The sequence below is a fragment of the Papio anubis genome, chromosome 5 (assembly GCF_008728515.1).
Source record: "Papio anubis isolate 15944 chromosome 5, Panubis1.0, whole genome shotgun sequence".
NCBI classification, from domain to species: domain Eukaryota; kingdom Metazoa; phylum Chordata; class Mammalia; order Primates; family Cercopithecidae; genus Papio; species Papio anubis.
In genome coordinates this window covers 47695006-47711035 of record NC_044980.1, presented here as the reverse complement: position 1 = coordinate 47711035, position 16030 = coordinate 47695006, and the positions used below count along the sequence as shown (strand labels likewise).

Genomic DNA, 16030 nt, shown 5'->3' with positions numbered 1-16030 from the left:
TGTACTTTTTACATATTGACTGATGTCTCCTGTCTCCCAAATGTATAAAACTAAGCTGCGCCCCGACCACCTTGGGCACATATCCTCAGGACTTCCTTAGGCTGTGTCAAGGGCATGTCCTCAAAGTTGGCAAAATAAACTTTCTAAATTAACTGAGACCTGTCTCAAATTTTCGAGGTTCACATACCGTAGGTAAGTGTCAGGAGCCTACAGGTGAACGAGTGGAAAAGCATGAAGGCCCCTGCAAGGTTATTAGCTAAGCCTCCATAACGCAGGCGGCAAGTGTCCACGGGAGTCTGGCCTCTGCTCGCCTACACCATGACCTCCTTCCTGGGGAGGACATACATAGTCAGCCCTTTCTCCATTTCCATACTGATTGCTCGCTCTCACCGCCAAGACCCATCTGAGAAGCAACATTAACCCAGGCGTAGAACAGTCCGCCAGAGTGAAACAGCTAGAGCCAGGCGCGGGGCGGAGCTAGTTGTGCGCATGCTCCGTGAAGGAGTAGGCGGGGGCCGAGCGCCCTCCGGTTGCGCCTGCGCTCCGGCTAGGACCCGCGCCTGCGCGTCTGCGGCTGTAATTTGGTCTTGCTGTCCCAGGCGGGATGGTGCCGCTGTGCCAGGTAAGGGTGGCGGGTGTGCGTGAGGGCCTGGGTGCGGAGCCCTCCTCGACGTGTCTCTCCCGCCCTTTCCCTCCACAGACCCAGCCCTGGTCAGTCGGACCTCCCCACTAGTCCCCAACTAACACCCACTCTGGCCGGCATCTTCGGTTTGGGGGCGCCCCCGCCCTAGGGCCCTCCGGACTTTGCTGCTGCTGCTGCCCCAGCAGAAGTCGGGTCCACTCCGAGAACTCCTGTCCGCTCACGGCAACAAGGACGGGTTCATTCTGAAGGCGCCTCGACCTTTTGTGGCCACCTCTTTCCCAGATTATTCGTTTTGATGAAGCTAAAATTTTAATCTGAAAAGAAATGCGCCTCATTTCTGCTTCATCTGTAGATTTCCACATCCTTGATTATTTGCAAACCTGTAATTATTTCGTAAAGAGTAGTTTGCACGGAGTGACAGGTGCCTATTTTACTTCGTCGGATCCCTTACGTACCAGGCTGCTGGCACAACTTTGTTCTAGCAAATACCCGTCTGTCCTGGGTTTCAAAGCTACTTGCTTCTGTAAATGTCAGATTTACTATGTTGCATAACTTAATCCTTAGCGTCTGGGGACAGTGTTATGCAGACCGAAATCTAAGGTCATTTGACAACCGCGAGAAACAGGTTTTTCGCTTATTTGTTCATTTATTTTATTTGTGTAACTCATCTCTTGACTCAGACATTTGTTCTTTGCTTACATGTTTATAAAAGGTGCTATACTTTTATGTCAATTAAAGACAGCCTTAACATGTTTTCACAGAAGATAAATACTTCGGATTTTAATGATGCCACACTTAAGTTTATAAAACTAAAAGGCATCCAGAAATTAGTCTGAATTATTTTTAAAACAACAAGTTTTCAGAATTTGAACTTGTAGATATAGTGAAATTTTTTACGGGTTATTTAGTTTTCTTTATAAAATTTATCTTTGATTAAAGCAATACATTTGGAAAATGAGAAAACTGCTCAACACTGACAGTCAGAAAACGAGTATGAGTTGTTATTAAAAGCATTTTTTTTTTTTTTCAGGTTATAGTATTGTATTTTGCAAAAAGTGCTGAAATAACAGGAGTTCATTCAGAGACCATTTCTGTGCCGCAAGAAATAAAAGCGTTGCAGCTGTGGAAGGAGATAGAAACTCGACATCCTGGGTAGTGAAACATTTGTAGAATGCATATGAGTAACATTTAAATATTTTCAAAATGCATAAATGATAAAAGTAAAAATAAGGTTAATTTTGATTTCCGTGCTTAATGTCAAAAAGAATCGTTAGTTGTATTTTTTTGGAACTACTGAAAAACTCTAAATATGCACTGTATTTTAAGAAAGGTTAAAGATATTTTACCCCAAAACACAGTGAACCCCAGAGGGATATGATTATATTCTCTTTAATGATTTACAAAACACTGCACATGTCACTTCTGCAATTTTATAACATTAAATGAATTTGTTACAAATTCCATTAAAAATGTGTGCTTTAAACATTTTGTTCTCCCTCTCTTTAGAGAGCTCAACATAGATATTTCTAAGATTAAAAGAAAAATGAGTTACAACAAATGCTAGATGCTGCTGAATTTGAGTTTTTGTAATATTTAATTTTTTTTTCTGGTTCTTGAAAAGCTATAATTTTACTTCTGTCATTCCCACTTCAAGTTCTTTTTGAAACAAAATATAAAAGTGACTTATTTGAGGGTGATTCAGGAATATTCATTGTGTGACTTAAGCTTGTATATTTGTTTAAGCCTAATTCTGTGTAAAAGATACTCCACAATATATGTTTAAAAGCAAACTACTTCATGATTTCATATCTTTTAAGTTGCCCTTACAGTGGCCTGATAATCAATGAAACAATGAAACACAGTGGAATCTCCTGTTCTGCTTTACCTGGAGGGAGACAGCTGGTCTTGTATACATTTTCACTGAGCCTGAAAAGAAAGCTTACCGTTGTTCAGGTATAAAGGAGCAGCTAGTAAAGCTGTGTTGCAGGTGGGCAGCTATGATCTATAGGCATCTGTACATCATGGATAGAAGGACACTGGAAAGGCCATGTACTGATAGAAGGACACTGGAAAGGCCATGTACTGATAGAAGGACACTGGAAAGGCCATGTACTGATAGAAGGACACTGGAAAGGCCATGTACGGAAACTTTTCTTTTGACCTGGTTTGAGTGTTGCCTCCACTCTGGTGGGTTTTTTGTGCATTTTTTTGTTGTTTAATTCCCCAAGGCATACAACATCCAATAAAGAGTTGACAGCAGCAGTTTAACGTATCTTTGTGGTGTATAAGTATGTTCTTTAGTGGATATGTCCTTTCTCCATATACTATGTGTAAATTTAATTGGTAATTTTACAGGTGATACTTTATATCTAGGTAATATCTCTAATTGCAGCTGAAGAGATTTGAGGTCTATCATAGCATTGATACTTTGAGTCATACTTTTTCCCTTTTAGATTGGCTGATATTAGAAATCAGATAATATTTGCTGTTCGTCAAGAATATGTCGAGCTTGGAGATCAGCTCCTCCTGCTTCAACCGGGAGACGAAATTGCCGTTATCCCCCCCATTAGTGGAGGATAGTGCTTTTGAGCCGTCTAGGTATGTGAGATTTGTTTTTCTTAATCAGTTGTGTGGGGAAGGATCATACAGATGATAAAGTGTATGTGGTTTGCTGTTAATGTGTATTCTTTGTAAGTCTCTCTGTACCAAATCTTTATTGATGCAGCAACTCTTCACTGGTGCCAATAAATTTATGAATATCTACCACCATCTCTGCATCAAGTCTATTGTAAGCTGTTTAATTACAATAGACATATCAGTTTGATATGTTTCATTTAACATGGTTTATTGAGATCTTACGTGTCAGGCACAGTGACATATTAATATCCATATTTTGCAGGTGGAAAAATAAATTCAGAGGACTTAAAAACCTTGCCTTTGATCACATAGCTAATCACATAGCTAATAAGTGAAAGAGCCAACTTAAAAAGAATTTATTTAACTTTTAAGTTCAGGAATACATGTGCAGGTTTGTTATATAGGTAAACGTGTATCGTGGCGGTTTCTTGTGGAGATTATTTTGTCACCCAGGTATTAAGTCTAGTGCCCATCAGTTATTTTTTCGATCCTCTCCCTCCTCCCCCCCTCCACCCTCAAGTAGGCTCCGGTGTCTATGGTTCCCTTCTTTGTGTCCATGTGTACTCAATATTTATCTCCCACTTATAAGTGAGAAAATTCGGTATTTGGTTTTCTGTTCCTGCATTAGTTGGCTAAGGATAATGGCCTCCTGCTCCATCCATGTCCCTGCAAAAAACTTGATCTCGTTCTTCCTTATGGCTGCATAGTATTTCATGGTATATATGTACCACATTTTTTTTACCCAGTCTACCATTGATGGGCATTTAGGTTGATTCCATGTCTTTGCTGTTGTGAATAGTGCTGCAGTGAACATACGTGTGCATGTGTCTTTATGACAGAACGATTATATTTCTCTGGGCATATATTCAGTAATGGGATTGCTAGGTTGAATGTATTTCAGTCTCTAGGCCACACTGTCTTCCACAATGGTTGAACTAATTTACACTCCCTGCAGCAGTGTATAAGCATTCCTTTTTCTTCACATCCTTGCCAGCATCTGTTATTTTAATAATAGCTCTTCTGACTAGTGTGAAATGGTATCTCATTGTGGTTTTGATTTGCATTTCTCTAATGATCAGTGATGTTGAGCTTTCTTTTCATATGATTGTCTTCTTTTGAAAAGTTCCTGTTCATGTCCTTTGCCCACTTTTTAATGGGGTTGTTTTTTCTCATAAATTTAAAAAAAATTCCTTAGAGATGCTGATGTTAGACCTTTGTCAGACACATAGTTTGCAAAGTTTTCTCCCATTCTGTACGTTGTCTGTTCACTCTGTTGACAGCTTCCTTTGCTGTGCAGAAGCTCTTTAGTTTAATTAGATCCCATTTGTCAATTTTTGCTTTTGCTGCAATTGCTTTCTGTAAATCTTTGCTTGTTCTTAGGTCCAGAATGGTGTTGCCTAGGTTGTCTTCCGGGGTTTTTCTAGTTTTCAGTTTTACATTTAAGTCTTTAATCCATTTTGAGTTAATTTTTGTATATGGTGTAGGGAAAGGGTCCAGTTTCAGTCTTCCACACATGGCTAGCCAGTTATCCCAGCACCATTTATTGAATAGGGAATCCTTTCCCCATTGCTTGTTTTTGTAGGTTTGTCGAAGATCAGATAGTTGTAGCTGTGGAGCTTTATTTCTGGGTTCTGGGTTCTGTTTCATTTGTCTATGTGTCCTGTTTTGTACCAGTCCCATGCTGTTTTGGTTACTGTAGCCCTGTAGTATAGTTTGAAGTTGGGTAGCGTAATGCCTCCAGCTTTATTCTTTTTGCTGAGGATTCAAGAGCTTTTCAAGAGACAACATTTGAACTCATATTATTGGACTGTCTCTGTACTTTTTTCCAACCACACTTACTAATACTAGATGATAGCTCTCCTGGCCACGGAGAAATGTAGAAAAATTACACAGCTAGTAATGCCTGAAAAGAAAGCTTACCATAGTCCAGGACTAAAGGAAAATAGGTTTATTGTTATGGCTTTGTTGCAGGTGGCTCTTCGACCCATGCTACCTTGTCATCTTTCTAAACAACTTAGTCCATATTCAAGTCGGATAATGTTCAAGAACATTGTTCAGTATAGTCTGGAGAGATCAAGCTTCTTATAAGTACAGACAGAATAAGGCTTAATTTATTGTCAACTGAAGAACAAATTCAGTAGAAATTAACAGTCATCCCTGAATAAAACTCTTGGTCAGTTAGGAATGAAAGAAGACTTTCTTAATTTGGTAGGATTTTTATTCAAAATCAGGAGTAAGTATCATACTTAATGGCAAAAACTTGGTTCTATTAAAGAAAGGAACAAGTCAAGGATGGCTTTTTATCTTTTTTACCCATTTTTTGCTCACCCTCCTGGAGGGCAATGCCACAAGAAATGAAGAATCAAGCTGTAAAGCAGATTGCCCCTCATGTCGATACCAGGCTTCTTTCTCAGGCCTACTATCTGGACACGGTAGAAGAATCTATTGTCAGATATGTATCTCAATGCTATTTAGAAACTGTGGTCACCATATCACCACCATGATTTCAGGAGGTGGAATTTGGATTTTTTGGAATTTGGAATTTATTCAGAAAACTATAAGTTGCCATTAAAGGGGTATTGTGGTAATTACAGCTGTTCTTTGAAAAGGTTACGAAGATTACTCAAAAGCAGTGTGTGTTACTTTAATGTGTTTGGCAAGACTGGCATTATGCATTTTTAAAACCTGCCAGCTAGCTTTCGGTAGTCTTGTAAAATCAGAAGTTGTGGGAACTCAGTATGGTTTGAAGCTCATAGACCATATTTGTATTACCTATATTTTCTTGCAAGGAAAAGAGGTGGAAGACACTTAGATGGCTTGTGCAGCAGATGAAAAATCCTAGAATCCAGTGATATATAAAGAATGGTGCTGTTTCCGTGGTGGAAAGGAGATAGGAAAAAGAACATTGGCTTAACTAAGACTCTTTGGTTGGAATTTCAGCACCTTGAGTGAGTTCCTTAATTTCTCTGAGCCTTCTTTCTCTCATCTTTCAGTTCAGATGAAATCTTACAGGATTAATAATTATATTCCTCATTGCCTGCAAGATTCTGCCTATCTGTTCAGCCTCAGCCTGTCCTGTTCTCTCCGTTCGTTCTAGGTTCTGGAGCACATCACACCCTTTCTTGTCCCAGAGCCTTGGCATTGGCCACTCCCTCTCTCTGCCTGGGGGCCTGTGCCCTGGTTTCTTTACAAGACTTCCTCCTTATCTTTCAGGTCGCAAGTTTTCATACGGCCTCTTGAGAGAAATCTCCCCCAGACCCCAGGTTCTGTCCCTGAAGCCTGTTTATTTCCATGAGTTATCCCTATTTGTAATTCTGAGTTTCTCCTGTAATGCTTCGTTTCTCCTATTTGAATGTGAGCACCCTGAGGAAAGGAGCTTGTGCTTCTTTCCCCTGGTTGATACTTAGTGCCTGGCCCTAGTCTCTGGCCCTTAGGATGTAGTAATGTTTGAGGAATTAAATGAGAAATGCATAGCAAAGGGCTTTGCACAATACCTGGTAAATAAGTGTGCAGTTCATTCCCTTATTTCCTCAGTTACTTACCTGGGGTTTTGCCAGGTGTGAAGGGAACCCAGTTCCGGTAGAATCACTGTCACTTCTGTTCTCCCTTTTTTGTTGGATAAAGAAAAAGGCAGCTTTAGGTGTAGTGCTTGGTACCACAGTGGTGAGAGGGGATGGGCATGTAGGTGAAAGTGGCAGTAACCTCCACTGTACCTTGATGGGAGATGTGAATAGCAATTACAGAATTTGGAATATATTGGCATTGAGATAGATTATATTTTAGTGATCATGTTAATGATGGATTACTTTTTATGTCATGCCTGATTCATTGTGAATATTTATATACATAATTGAGTTTTGCTAATTTTTACGCTTGCTTATTTTTATCATTCAGATCAAATCATGCCTCCTGACACATCTAATGGTCGGGAAAAAAAGGAAAGAAACTTTTTATCTGAGGAATGTGAGCCCCTCAGATAAAACATTAAATTAAGAGGCACCAAAAGGCACTGGAATGAAATGGCAGTCATGTCACTCCCTCTTAAGCTGCATCATTACCTTTTTTTTTCTTTTTTCCTTTTTTTGAGATGGGGTATCACTCTGTCGCCCAGACTGGAGTGCAATGGCATTATCAATCTCAGCTCACTGCATCCTCCACCTCCCAAGCTCAAGCAATTCTCCTGCCTCAGCCTCCCAAGTTGTTGGATTATAGACGTATGCCACTACCGCCCAGCTAATTTTTGGATTTTTTGTAGAGACGGGGTTTCACCATGTTGGCCAGGGTGGTCTCGAACTCCTGATCTCAAATGATCCACCTGCCTCAGCCTCCCAAAGTGGTGGGATTACAGGTGTGAGCCACTGGTCCCTTGAATCCACTTATGAGGGCTGCAGACTAGCTGAAGCTAAGAAACCATAAAATCCATATGCTGGACACTCTTAACTTATACCCACCCTATAGTTCAACAGTGTACAGCCAATTCGTGATCAACATTATCTCTGTACGCCTGTGAGAATTCTTGGTGAAACTTTGTATCATTGTATCAGCCCACTTCTTGTTCCCTTTGCCTTTAAAAACCTGCTTGCAACAAAGGCTGAGGGAATGCTCCCCAAGGGAACTCCCCGAGGTATCTTAGAAGTATCCTGGCCCACTGTCCTTGTCTTGGCTCATGTAAACGCTTTATATTTTGTGCCACAACCTCTTCTTTTTACATCGACATAATGTAGAAAAAAAAATAAATTGAAAGAGCCTATAAGTTGTTGACTGTTTTACCCTTAGGACTTTTGTTAAGGTTTACTAACGTGTTATTTCTAGGAAAGATATAGAAGAAGTTGACGAGAAATCTAAAGACGTTATAAACTTTACTGCCGAGAAACTTTCAGTAGATGAAGTCTCACAGTTGGTGATTTCTCCGCTCTGTGGTGCAGTATCTCTATTTGTAGGTGAGTGTTAATTTTCATTGCATCTATCACTGCACAAGACAATAGAAATTACCATGTGCTTTCCATGTTCAGTGTTAACGGAGGAGTTTGAAATACTGAACTTTAAACCAAGATTACCCATGATGGTGGGTAGACTTTTTTTGTAGTTCTTGTTTTGTTTTAGTAACCTTCAAATTAACCTATAATAAATTACAAGGCATTTTGAAAAGTAGGATGAAAGTCATTGTTAGGAGAGAGAATTCTAGATTTTCCAAAATTGAAGGTAAAAATGTACTTGATAGTCCTGGGAACATAAATATTTTCCTTTTAAGTAGCTGTTAGTCAGAAGAGGAATATTGCCTGCTTTGCCAGGTGAGTGTTTTTAATAAGCTTGATTAATCAGTGCTGTTTTATTTCCTTATCATCTTTGCGATTATCTGTTTTATTTTCCTAATCAAATTTTGTTTTTAGAAGATTTCAAAGTAGTTTTAGAAGAATTGGTATGCTGCTTGTTTACTATTAAAAATAATCCTTTTTTATTAACATACTATTTCTTTTGTAGGGAAAAATCTTATTTTAATTGTTTTCTTTTTCTTTCTATTTTTTTTTATTTTTAAAGGGACTACAAGAAATAACTTTGAAGGGAAGAAAGTCATTAGCTTAGAATATGAAGCGTATCTACCCATGGCGAAAAACGAAGTCAAAAAGATTTGTAGTGACATTAGGCAGAAATGGCCAGTCAAACACATAGCAGTGTTCCATAGACTTGGGTATGATTTCCTTTATCAATTTAAAAGTTAAGTATAGTTGTTTTCCATCTTTGTACTAACTCTGATTCTTGAATCTTTCTTAGGAATTCTGTATTACTATGACAGGAACATTCACGTATTATTTTTGGAAGACAATAGGGATGGCTGTTAGTACCTTTAGTGACTGCCTGGTGGGTTTTGATATTGGGAGAGCTCTTGTTGCCTCTGTTGCTATAACAAAGTGCACCTATGCCAAGACTTTCAGGCCCTTGGCCTGCGGGCCTGTGCTAATGTGTGCTAAAGGCCTCGAGGCCTTTTGAGAGTTGTTTTGTGGTCTGGAGTCTGTTTATATGACAATCTGTGACAGATTCTTTTTGATATAAATGCCTCTGAAAGTCATTAAAGTGGTTTGCCTTTTTGTTCCTCTAAAGAGTTCTTGGCTTTAAAAAGAAGCCAGTAATTGAGACTTTATCTGTCATACTCTATTAGTTACTAGTTTGTTATTAATAACCAGTAGTTTTATTAATGGTTAATATTATCACTCCTATTATTTGATATTTATTATTTTAAATTTTGTATTATACTCATTAGGACATAACTTTGTATCTCTAGGAATTACCTGGCACTGTGCCTTGTTTGTTTGAGTCAGGCGTTTGCTGTATCAGTGAAAGGATTTCCCTTGGTGCCCATCAGAAGTGTTTAGTGGATAGAGTCTAACAAATTAGCTGTAGCATCAGCTTCATCTGCTGCCTCTGCTGAATGCTACTGCAATGAACTACTCTTTTCTAACTGGATGTTTACGTAAAATAGAACTACCGTATAATTCTAAGACTGCATACCTGGATTTTTTTTTTTTTCTCTATCCAGCAGATTTTTTAACACATAGATTCAGAGGTGATAGTGATTTTTTCTCTTCATCTTGTTAAAGCTTGGTTCCAGTGTCAGAAGCAAGCATAATCATTGCTGTGTCCTCAGCCCACAGAGCTGCATCTCTTGAAGCTGTGAGCTATGCCATTGATACTTTAAAAGCCAAGGTGCCCATATGGAAAAAGGTAAGTTAAGAAAATAATACATTTTACCATGTGGGCCTGATTTCTCTCAGGAATTTTTAGATAAAACCCCCCATATTCATGGACTTTTTACTAACGGTAGTATCTTGTTTTCTTTATCTGTGAAATATCTTCTTTCCAAGATTTGTTAAGCATGAAAAATATGTGCCCCAAAGAATGCATGGCACAAAGTAAGCCTCAACAAGTGGTAACAGTGAGAATTCCTGGTCTGGACTGTTGGAGAGGTTAATATATGAAGTTATTTGTCTTGGATTGTAATTCCCTTGAATTAGAGGATCTTTCTGTTGGAGAGTGAGAATAATGCATTAGCTATTTAGGTGGTGGCTAAAATAGAAATTCCTTAAGGTGAAAGAGGCTTTTCCTAGAGGTCCTTTTTAGGAAAAAAAAAAAAAAATGGTGAGATATTGCTCCCTGTGAGAAAATGCACAGTGAGTGGGTTTAAAAACAGAAATAGGAACTTCTGGCATGTTTTCTGTCAATAAGGGCAAGTAATTCTCTGGTTAAATAGACCATTCTGACGGGATGAAAAGGCCCAACTCCCTCGTTTCTCCTCTGGTGTAGCAACATTGAACAGTGGGATTGTTCTGTGGTTGCACATTCAGTGTCTAGAATTGTCTAGAATTGCCTTCAGCATTGTGGCTGACAGCAGAGCGGAAGAGTTAATGAACAGCTCAGTAGATCAAAAGACCAGAGCAGAGAGCCAAGGCGTTTAAAGGGCACTTCTCCCCTCCTTCTCAGGGGACCTGCCTCAGTCAGTGGTAGAAATAAGCAAGTTAGACTCATAACCAGGGCCTGAGAAATTTGGTGACCATGTTTTCAGAATAAAATTGAAGCCCATTGTTGTAAGAGAATACATAGGGATTAGAGGATAAAATATGTGAAAAGAAACTTAGTGAAGCTCAGATGTATTGTTCCCTTGCTATCAACAAGGCTGACACAATTTTGACAGAACAGGAGGCAGACCCCCAGAGAGGGAGAGGTAGGAAGAGCATTCTAAGATCTGCTGCAAGCCTGAGAGGCAGGGGTAGCTTTCTTTACCAGGGAGGAAAGGGTGCACAGTCAGTGGACAGAAAGTAGATGGGAGCAACCCCAGAAATACAGGTAATGAGCAGGAGTTGGGGCATATTCTTGTTTTCATGCTTTGAGGACTAGCTGGGCTTCGTATTTTGCTTTTGTTTGTCCATAGAGAGTCGGACGAAGTGCAGGAGTTCAGAGAACAGTTGAATTTGAATTCCTCTCCCCACAGAAATGGAATGTGACTAGAGAGTGAGAAGAAAAAGTGATATGTTTTTCTTACCCCTTCTTTCTACAAGCTATGTAACTTCTAGTCTGGTTCTAGCCTTGGCCTGTGCTTTGAGATCATCTGTGATATAGGGAAGGGTGGCACGTAGGTAGAGTGCATATGTCACAGAACAACTCATACCAGAGTGCAGCTCAAACTTGTTTAAGAACTTCTGAGAGGTGATCACATAATTTAACAGCTAATGAAGATATTTGCCTTTGGAAAAGCATATTTAGAAATGTTGAAGTAGTAGGTGTGTTTGGAAAGAAAAAAAATGTTTGAAACTAAAGACCTTCTATGTATCTTCCCCTATGTAACCTTCTATCTTCCCCTATGTAACCTTGCCCATGATGTCTCTCATCATGACCCCAAATAGAATTAATTGTTTATTTCCTTCTGTGGTTGTACCCTGTTTTGCTATAGCTTCTTGTCTCTTATTTTTGCAGTTGTGTTGAGAGTCCTTAAATGTAGAGAACATGTCCAATCATTTTTCTGCTCTCAGTGCCTTATACAAATGTCTAATGGATTGTTGAAAGAGGAGCCATTGAAATAGATGTGATATTCGTTTGCCTGATTTATTCAAATGTATTTTATATTCATATATTAGAATGGTCTATTTTTAATACCTGTTATGATTTTGTGTTTTAGGAAATTTATGAAGAGTCATCATCTTGGAAAGAAAACAAAGAGTGCTTTTGGGTATCCAACAATTAATCACTTAGTTTTTAGAGCCTGCAATCTTAACTTTGTTAAACTATGATCATTGATCACATTTTGATTTTTTTCTCTCCACATTAGGATAGTTTACTGAAGCACAGTCTCTTATGTTATACTAGTGGGACAAAAGGAAGCAAAAGGAAGCAAGATAAATGGATATGTAGGATGAAGGGTTATTTAAAATGGAACTAAAGATAGAAGGAGGACTGTAGGAAAGAAATGGAATAATTTAAAAGCGAGGAAAGATGTCTGTGGTAGACATGTCCTTCCATGACTAATTTCTAATTGTAACTCAAACTCACATTGAGGTATGGGCCCTCCTCAGTGACTTTAACTGACTCAGAAAGATACTCCCCCACCAGCCCCACCTCACCACCGCCGTCCGGGTTCAGGGAGAGCGTTATTATCAAGGATGCATGACAGGAATGTTGGCAGAACTGGAAAGTATTACAAAATCATTATCAGACAGTCTTGATATATATTTTCAGAAATATATTAAAAATAATAAACTAAAACTGATTTCAAAAGTTTAAAAATAGTATTTTCTTTTTTTTAAAATTGCCTAAAATAGTTCTTACTATGGAGCTTTCTGGGATTTTAGAATCTATAATCTTACCAGAAAACTTTGTTTTTATTAGTTGTTAATTTTGTATCAATATACAAATCAGGACAAAATTGTCATAAATACCTGTTATGATTTTGTGTTTTAGGAAATTTACGTGGTTTGTGTTAAAATGTTTAGGTAAACAATGCCCTAATTTTTAGTTGGTTACGCTTTATAGTATTTTGATAGACTTGTATATGTAAGTCCCATATATTTCTTAAAATTTTTTTCCAGCTTTATTGAGGTATACTTGACAAAAATTGTATATATTTAAAGTATACAATATGATGTTTTGATACACATATACATTGTGAGGTGATTACCACAATCCAGCTAATTAACATATTCCTCACCTCACGTAGTCCCTTCTTTTGTGTGGTGAGAATATTTAAGATCTACTCTCAGCAAATTTCAAGTAAACATATAGCTCATAAAATAATAAAATACTAGCACAATTTGGGCAGTTGTCGTCATCACAAAATTTGCATTATGCTTATTAAGAACAAAAGGTATACTTTCAGACACTTAGATTGAAGGATTTTTTTCTTATGTTTGGGCAAATAAGAAACCTAGTAATCCTATTTGTTATATCTAGTGAAAACATCTTTTACCTAAGGAATCCATTTATTCAACAAATATTTATTGAATGACTATTTTGTGCCAGGCACCCACCCAGTGATCTTTTTCTACCAACCTAAAATACCTCGGGGAACACTCTGCATCTTATCTGTGGCTGGGACCCACAGGACAGCCACACTGACTTTAGGAATCACCTGGTTACATCAGTTGATGCTTATTTCTGGAGAGATTGGTCCAGAAGGATACTGGAAGGGCAGACAAACCCTTCGCCTACTTCCTCTGCCGGGTTTGGGTTGCCTGTTTCCTCTGCCGGGTTCGGTTCAGCCTTACCCTCTCAGTTCAGTGCCACTCTGTGCTTGCCATCGAGCTTCAGCCTGTCCCCATTGGAGAGCAGGGGTGGGTGGTGGCTGTTGATTATATCTGAAAGCACATTATCCTGGGGTTACTGGGTCACTGTAGATATTTCTAGGATTTTGTACATAGGTTGTTAAATGGATGTTTATTTTGTCATATGCAGTGTTGATAGGTATATGTGGATTTCAAGATTTTCTTACTTAAATATTTCTTTAGAAGTTCCTTATGTTTTTAAAGAACATAGAACATTCTTTATATTTTAAAAGAATCATGCCTTCAGTAAGTAGGCTTTATTCTAAGTTTGGAACTGAGACTGTTATGCTTTTAAAGTCTACAGTAGAGAGGTTAAGGAGTTAACCTGGGGCATGCCAGAACTGGGATGGAATGGCCTTGAAAGATTTTAGTGCATTGCACTTGACTTAGATAGGATCTTTCCTGACCCTTGCTTACTTAGGAATGGCAGAGTTAATTGGTGGTTCAGGTTAATACCTGAAAGGGGCTACTACCACTCTGATATGTAGCTTTTCCATCTCTGTAACTTGTCTTCAAGTAACTGGAAGAGTAATATATATTAAAAAAAATAGCCTTTAATCAGATTGCCTGCAGTGTTTCATGGTCACTTTAAAGCCATGACTTTGCATGATTGCTAGGTAAATTCACTCAAGAAATAGGAAATACAAATTCTTTATGTTTCAAGTATTTGTGAACAAGTGGTAAAATGAAATTGATTTTTATCATGTTTAAATGAAAGTAACAGCAGATATTCAATGAGTGACTTATTTTGTGGATATTTTTGTCCTTTGGATATGATGTATAGAGTCACAATATATTTTCATCTTTTTTGAGAAATTAGTGATTTAGACATCTTACATAGTTACTGAGCACCTGGTACAGTAAAGAGCTCTCTTAAGAATGATTTGTGTGATGTAGTTAGGTGGACCATCCAGCAGAGGGCGGTAGAGCCAGGGCCATAGTAAAAGTTACAGCAAAGTTGCGTTTAGCAACTTGAGTCTTAGATTTAATTTTGCATAGAATCAAAAGTTCAGTTTAGTAGCCATTTTCTTTAAAGTCAGGCTGTAGTGGTTCCTAAATGAAAATTAGGCCCTGATTTTGTGTAAGATGATGTCCAATCTTTGACACTTTAAAAATATTAAAAGATGATGATGAGGAAGGAGTTTTTAAAAATGCAATTTGTAGTTTTTAACAAGTGATGTAGAATAAATAAAAGTACTTTTTAAAAAGTAAGTGTACAATTATTTTCCAGTTAATTCTATGGGACAAAATGATTGCTTTAATACAGGTCTTTTGACAGCATTTCCTAACCTGCTCTGTGAAAAAGAAATAAAATGTAGTGCTCTTTTTCTGTAACATTTTATTTTTTTAAGAGATGGCAGAGGGGGAGTCTCATTATGTTGCTGGCCTTGAACTCCTGGGTTCAAAGGATCCTCCCTGCCTCAGCCTCCCAAGTAGCTGCAATTCCCACACTCAGCTCTCCAAGATTGTATTTGAATGTGAGAGATACAGCAGATGCACTTATTGATGGTTGTGCTGCAGTGAGCTGCCCTCCTGAGACGGCTTAACACAACTGCGATGGGCAGGGAGGCCTGTGAGACAGCACTGCAGACATGAATGGAGATGCTGGTGCATCACTATTTATGGCAGCACACACTCACTTTCCACCCCATCTTTGCATTACTCTGCCATCTGTACAGCGATGGCAGTCTGTGAGCCCAACGTGTACTTATTTTATAACTTCAGCACATTTATTTCAGCATGCTCTTTAAAAATATTTAAACCCTCCTGCTTACTACTATTTTTTTAAAAAAACAACTATGCAGATGACTCTGCTTTTGCATGTTGCAGCAGTTTGGCTGATTTTTTTTTCCCTCTCTATTCAAAGCACACATTTTATTTCAAGAGGTAAGTTGTGCTTTAGAGCTTTAGAGCCGTGCTTCTCAACTTCAATGCAATATGAATCACTTGGGGATGCTGTAGAACTTCCAATTCGACTTGAATAGTTTTGAGTGGCCCCTGAGATCTGTGTTTTTAACAGGCTTCAGGTGATGCAGCACCATCTGTCCATGGGCCACACTTTGAGGAACAATGCTTTCTGCAGTCTCAAAACTTTGAAGGCAGTTTAAGAGTCCTACAAAACATCCTGTGGTCACTGCTAGAAACATAGACTGGACAACTATGGCAAATTATAGCCTCAGTCTTCTTAAATTGAGTCTTGGATGTGAGCAAAGTGAATGTATAAGATAAAAATAGTAAAATATATAACTTGTAAAAGCCCAAAGAAAATAACTTTATTTTCCAGACAATTGTAACAATATTCAATAATGTGGTATGAAAAGAGTGGCTTACAATTAATGAAACTTTTCTGTTTGTTATACTTGTATATGAGAAAAGCTATTAACTAGTTTATGTTGACAACAATTTAATTTTTGTTTCTCGTAAATCAAATGAATTCTGCAAC

At 38.3% G+C, this 16030-nt stretch overlaps 1 protein-coding gene across 1 annotated transcript; it reads left to right on the top strand.

Annotated features, from left to right (window-relative positions):
- The first annotated feature begins 560 nt into the window (after positions 1-560).
- MOCS2 (molybdenum cofactor synthesis 2) lies at positions 561-12553 on the top strand. Its single transcript, XM_003899660.4, has 7 exons — positions 561-622; positions 1674-1795; positions 3097-3241; positions 8093-8220; positions 8819-8969; positions 9877-10000; positions 11949-12553. The coding sequence occupies exons 3-7, from the start codon at positions 3144-3146 to the stop codon at positions 12012-12014; spliced, it is 567 nt and encodes a 188-aa protein (XP_003899709.2). The 5' UTR covers positions 561-622; positions 1674-1795; positions 3097-3143; the 3' UTR covers positions 12015-12553.
- The last annotated feature ends 3477 nt before the right edge of the window (positions 12554-16030 follow it).

Bases quoted from the DNA above. Each gene is read 5' to 3' on its own strand.
- MOCS2 (XM_003899660.4), top strand. From the start codon at position 3,144: ATGTCGAGCTTGGAGATCAGCTCCTCCTGCTTCAACCGGGAGACGAAA. The intron at 8,221-8,818 runs GTGAGTGTTAAT...TTATTTTTAAAG, and splicing joins TGCAGTATCTCTATTTGTAG to GGACTACAAGAAATAACTTT. The intron at 10,001-11,948 runs GTAAGTTAAGAA...TTTGTGTTTTAG, and splicing joins AGGTGCCCATATGGAAAAAG to GAAATTTATGAAGAGTCATC.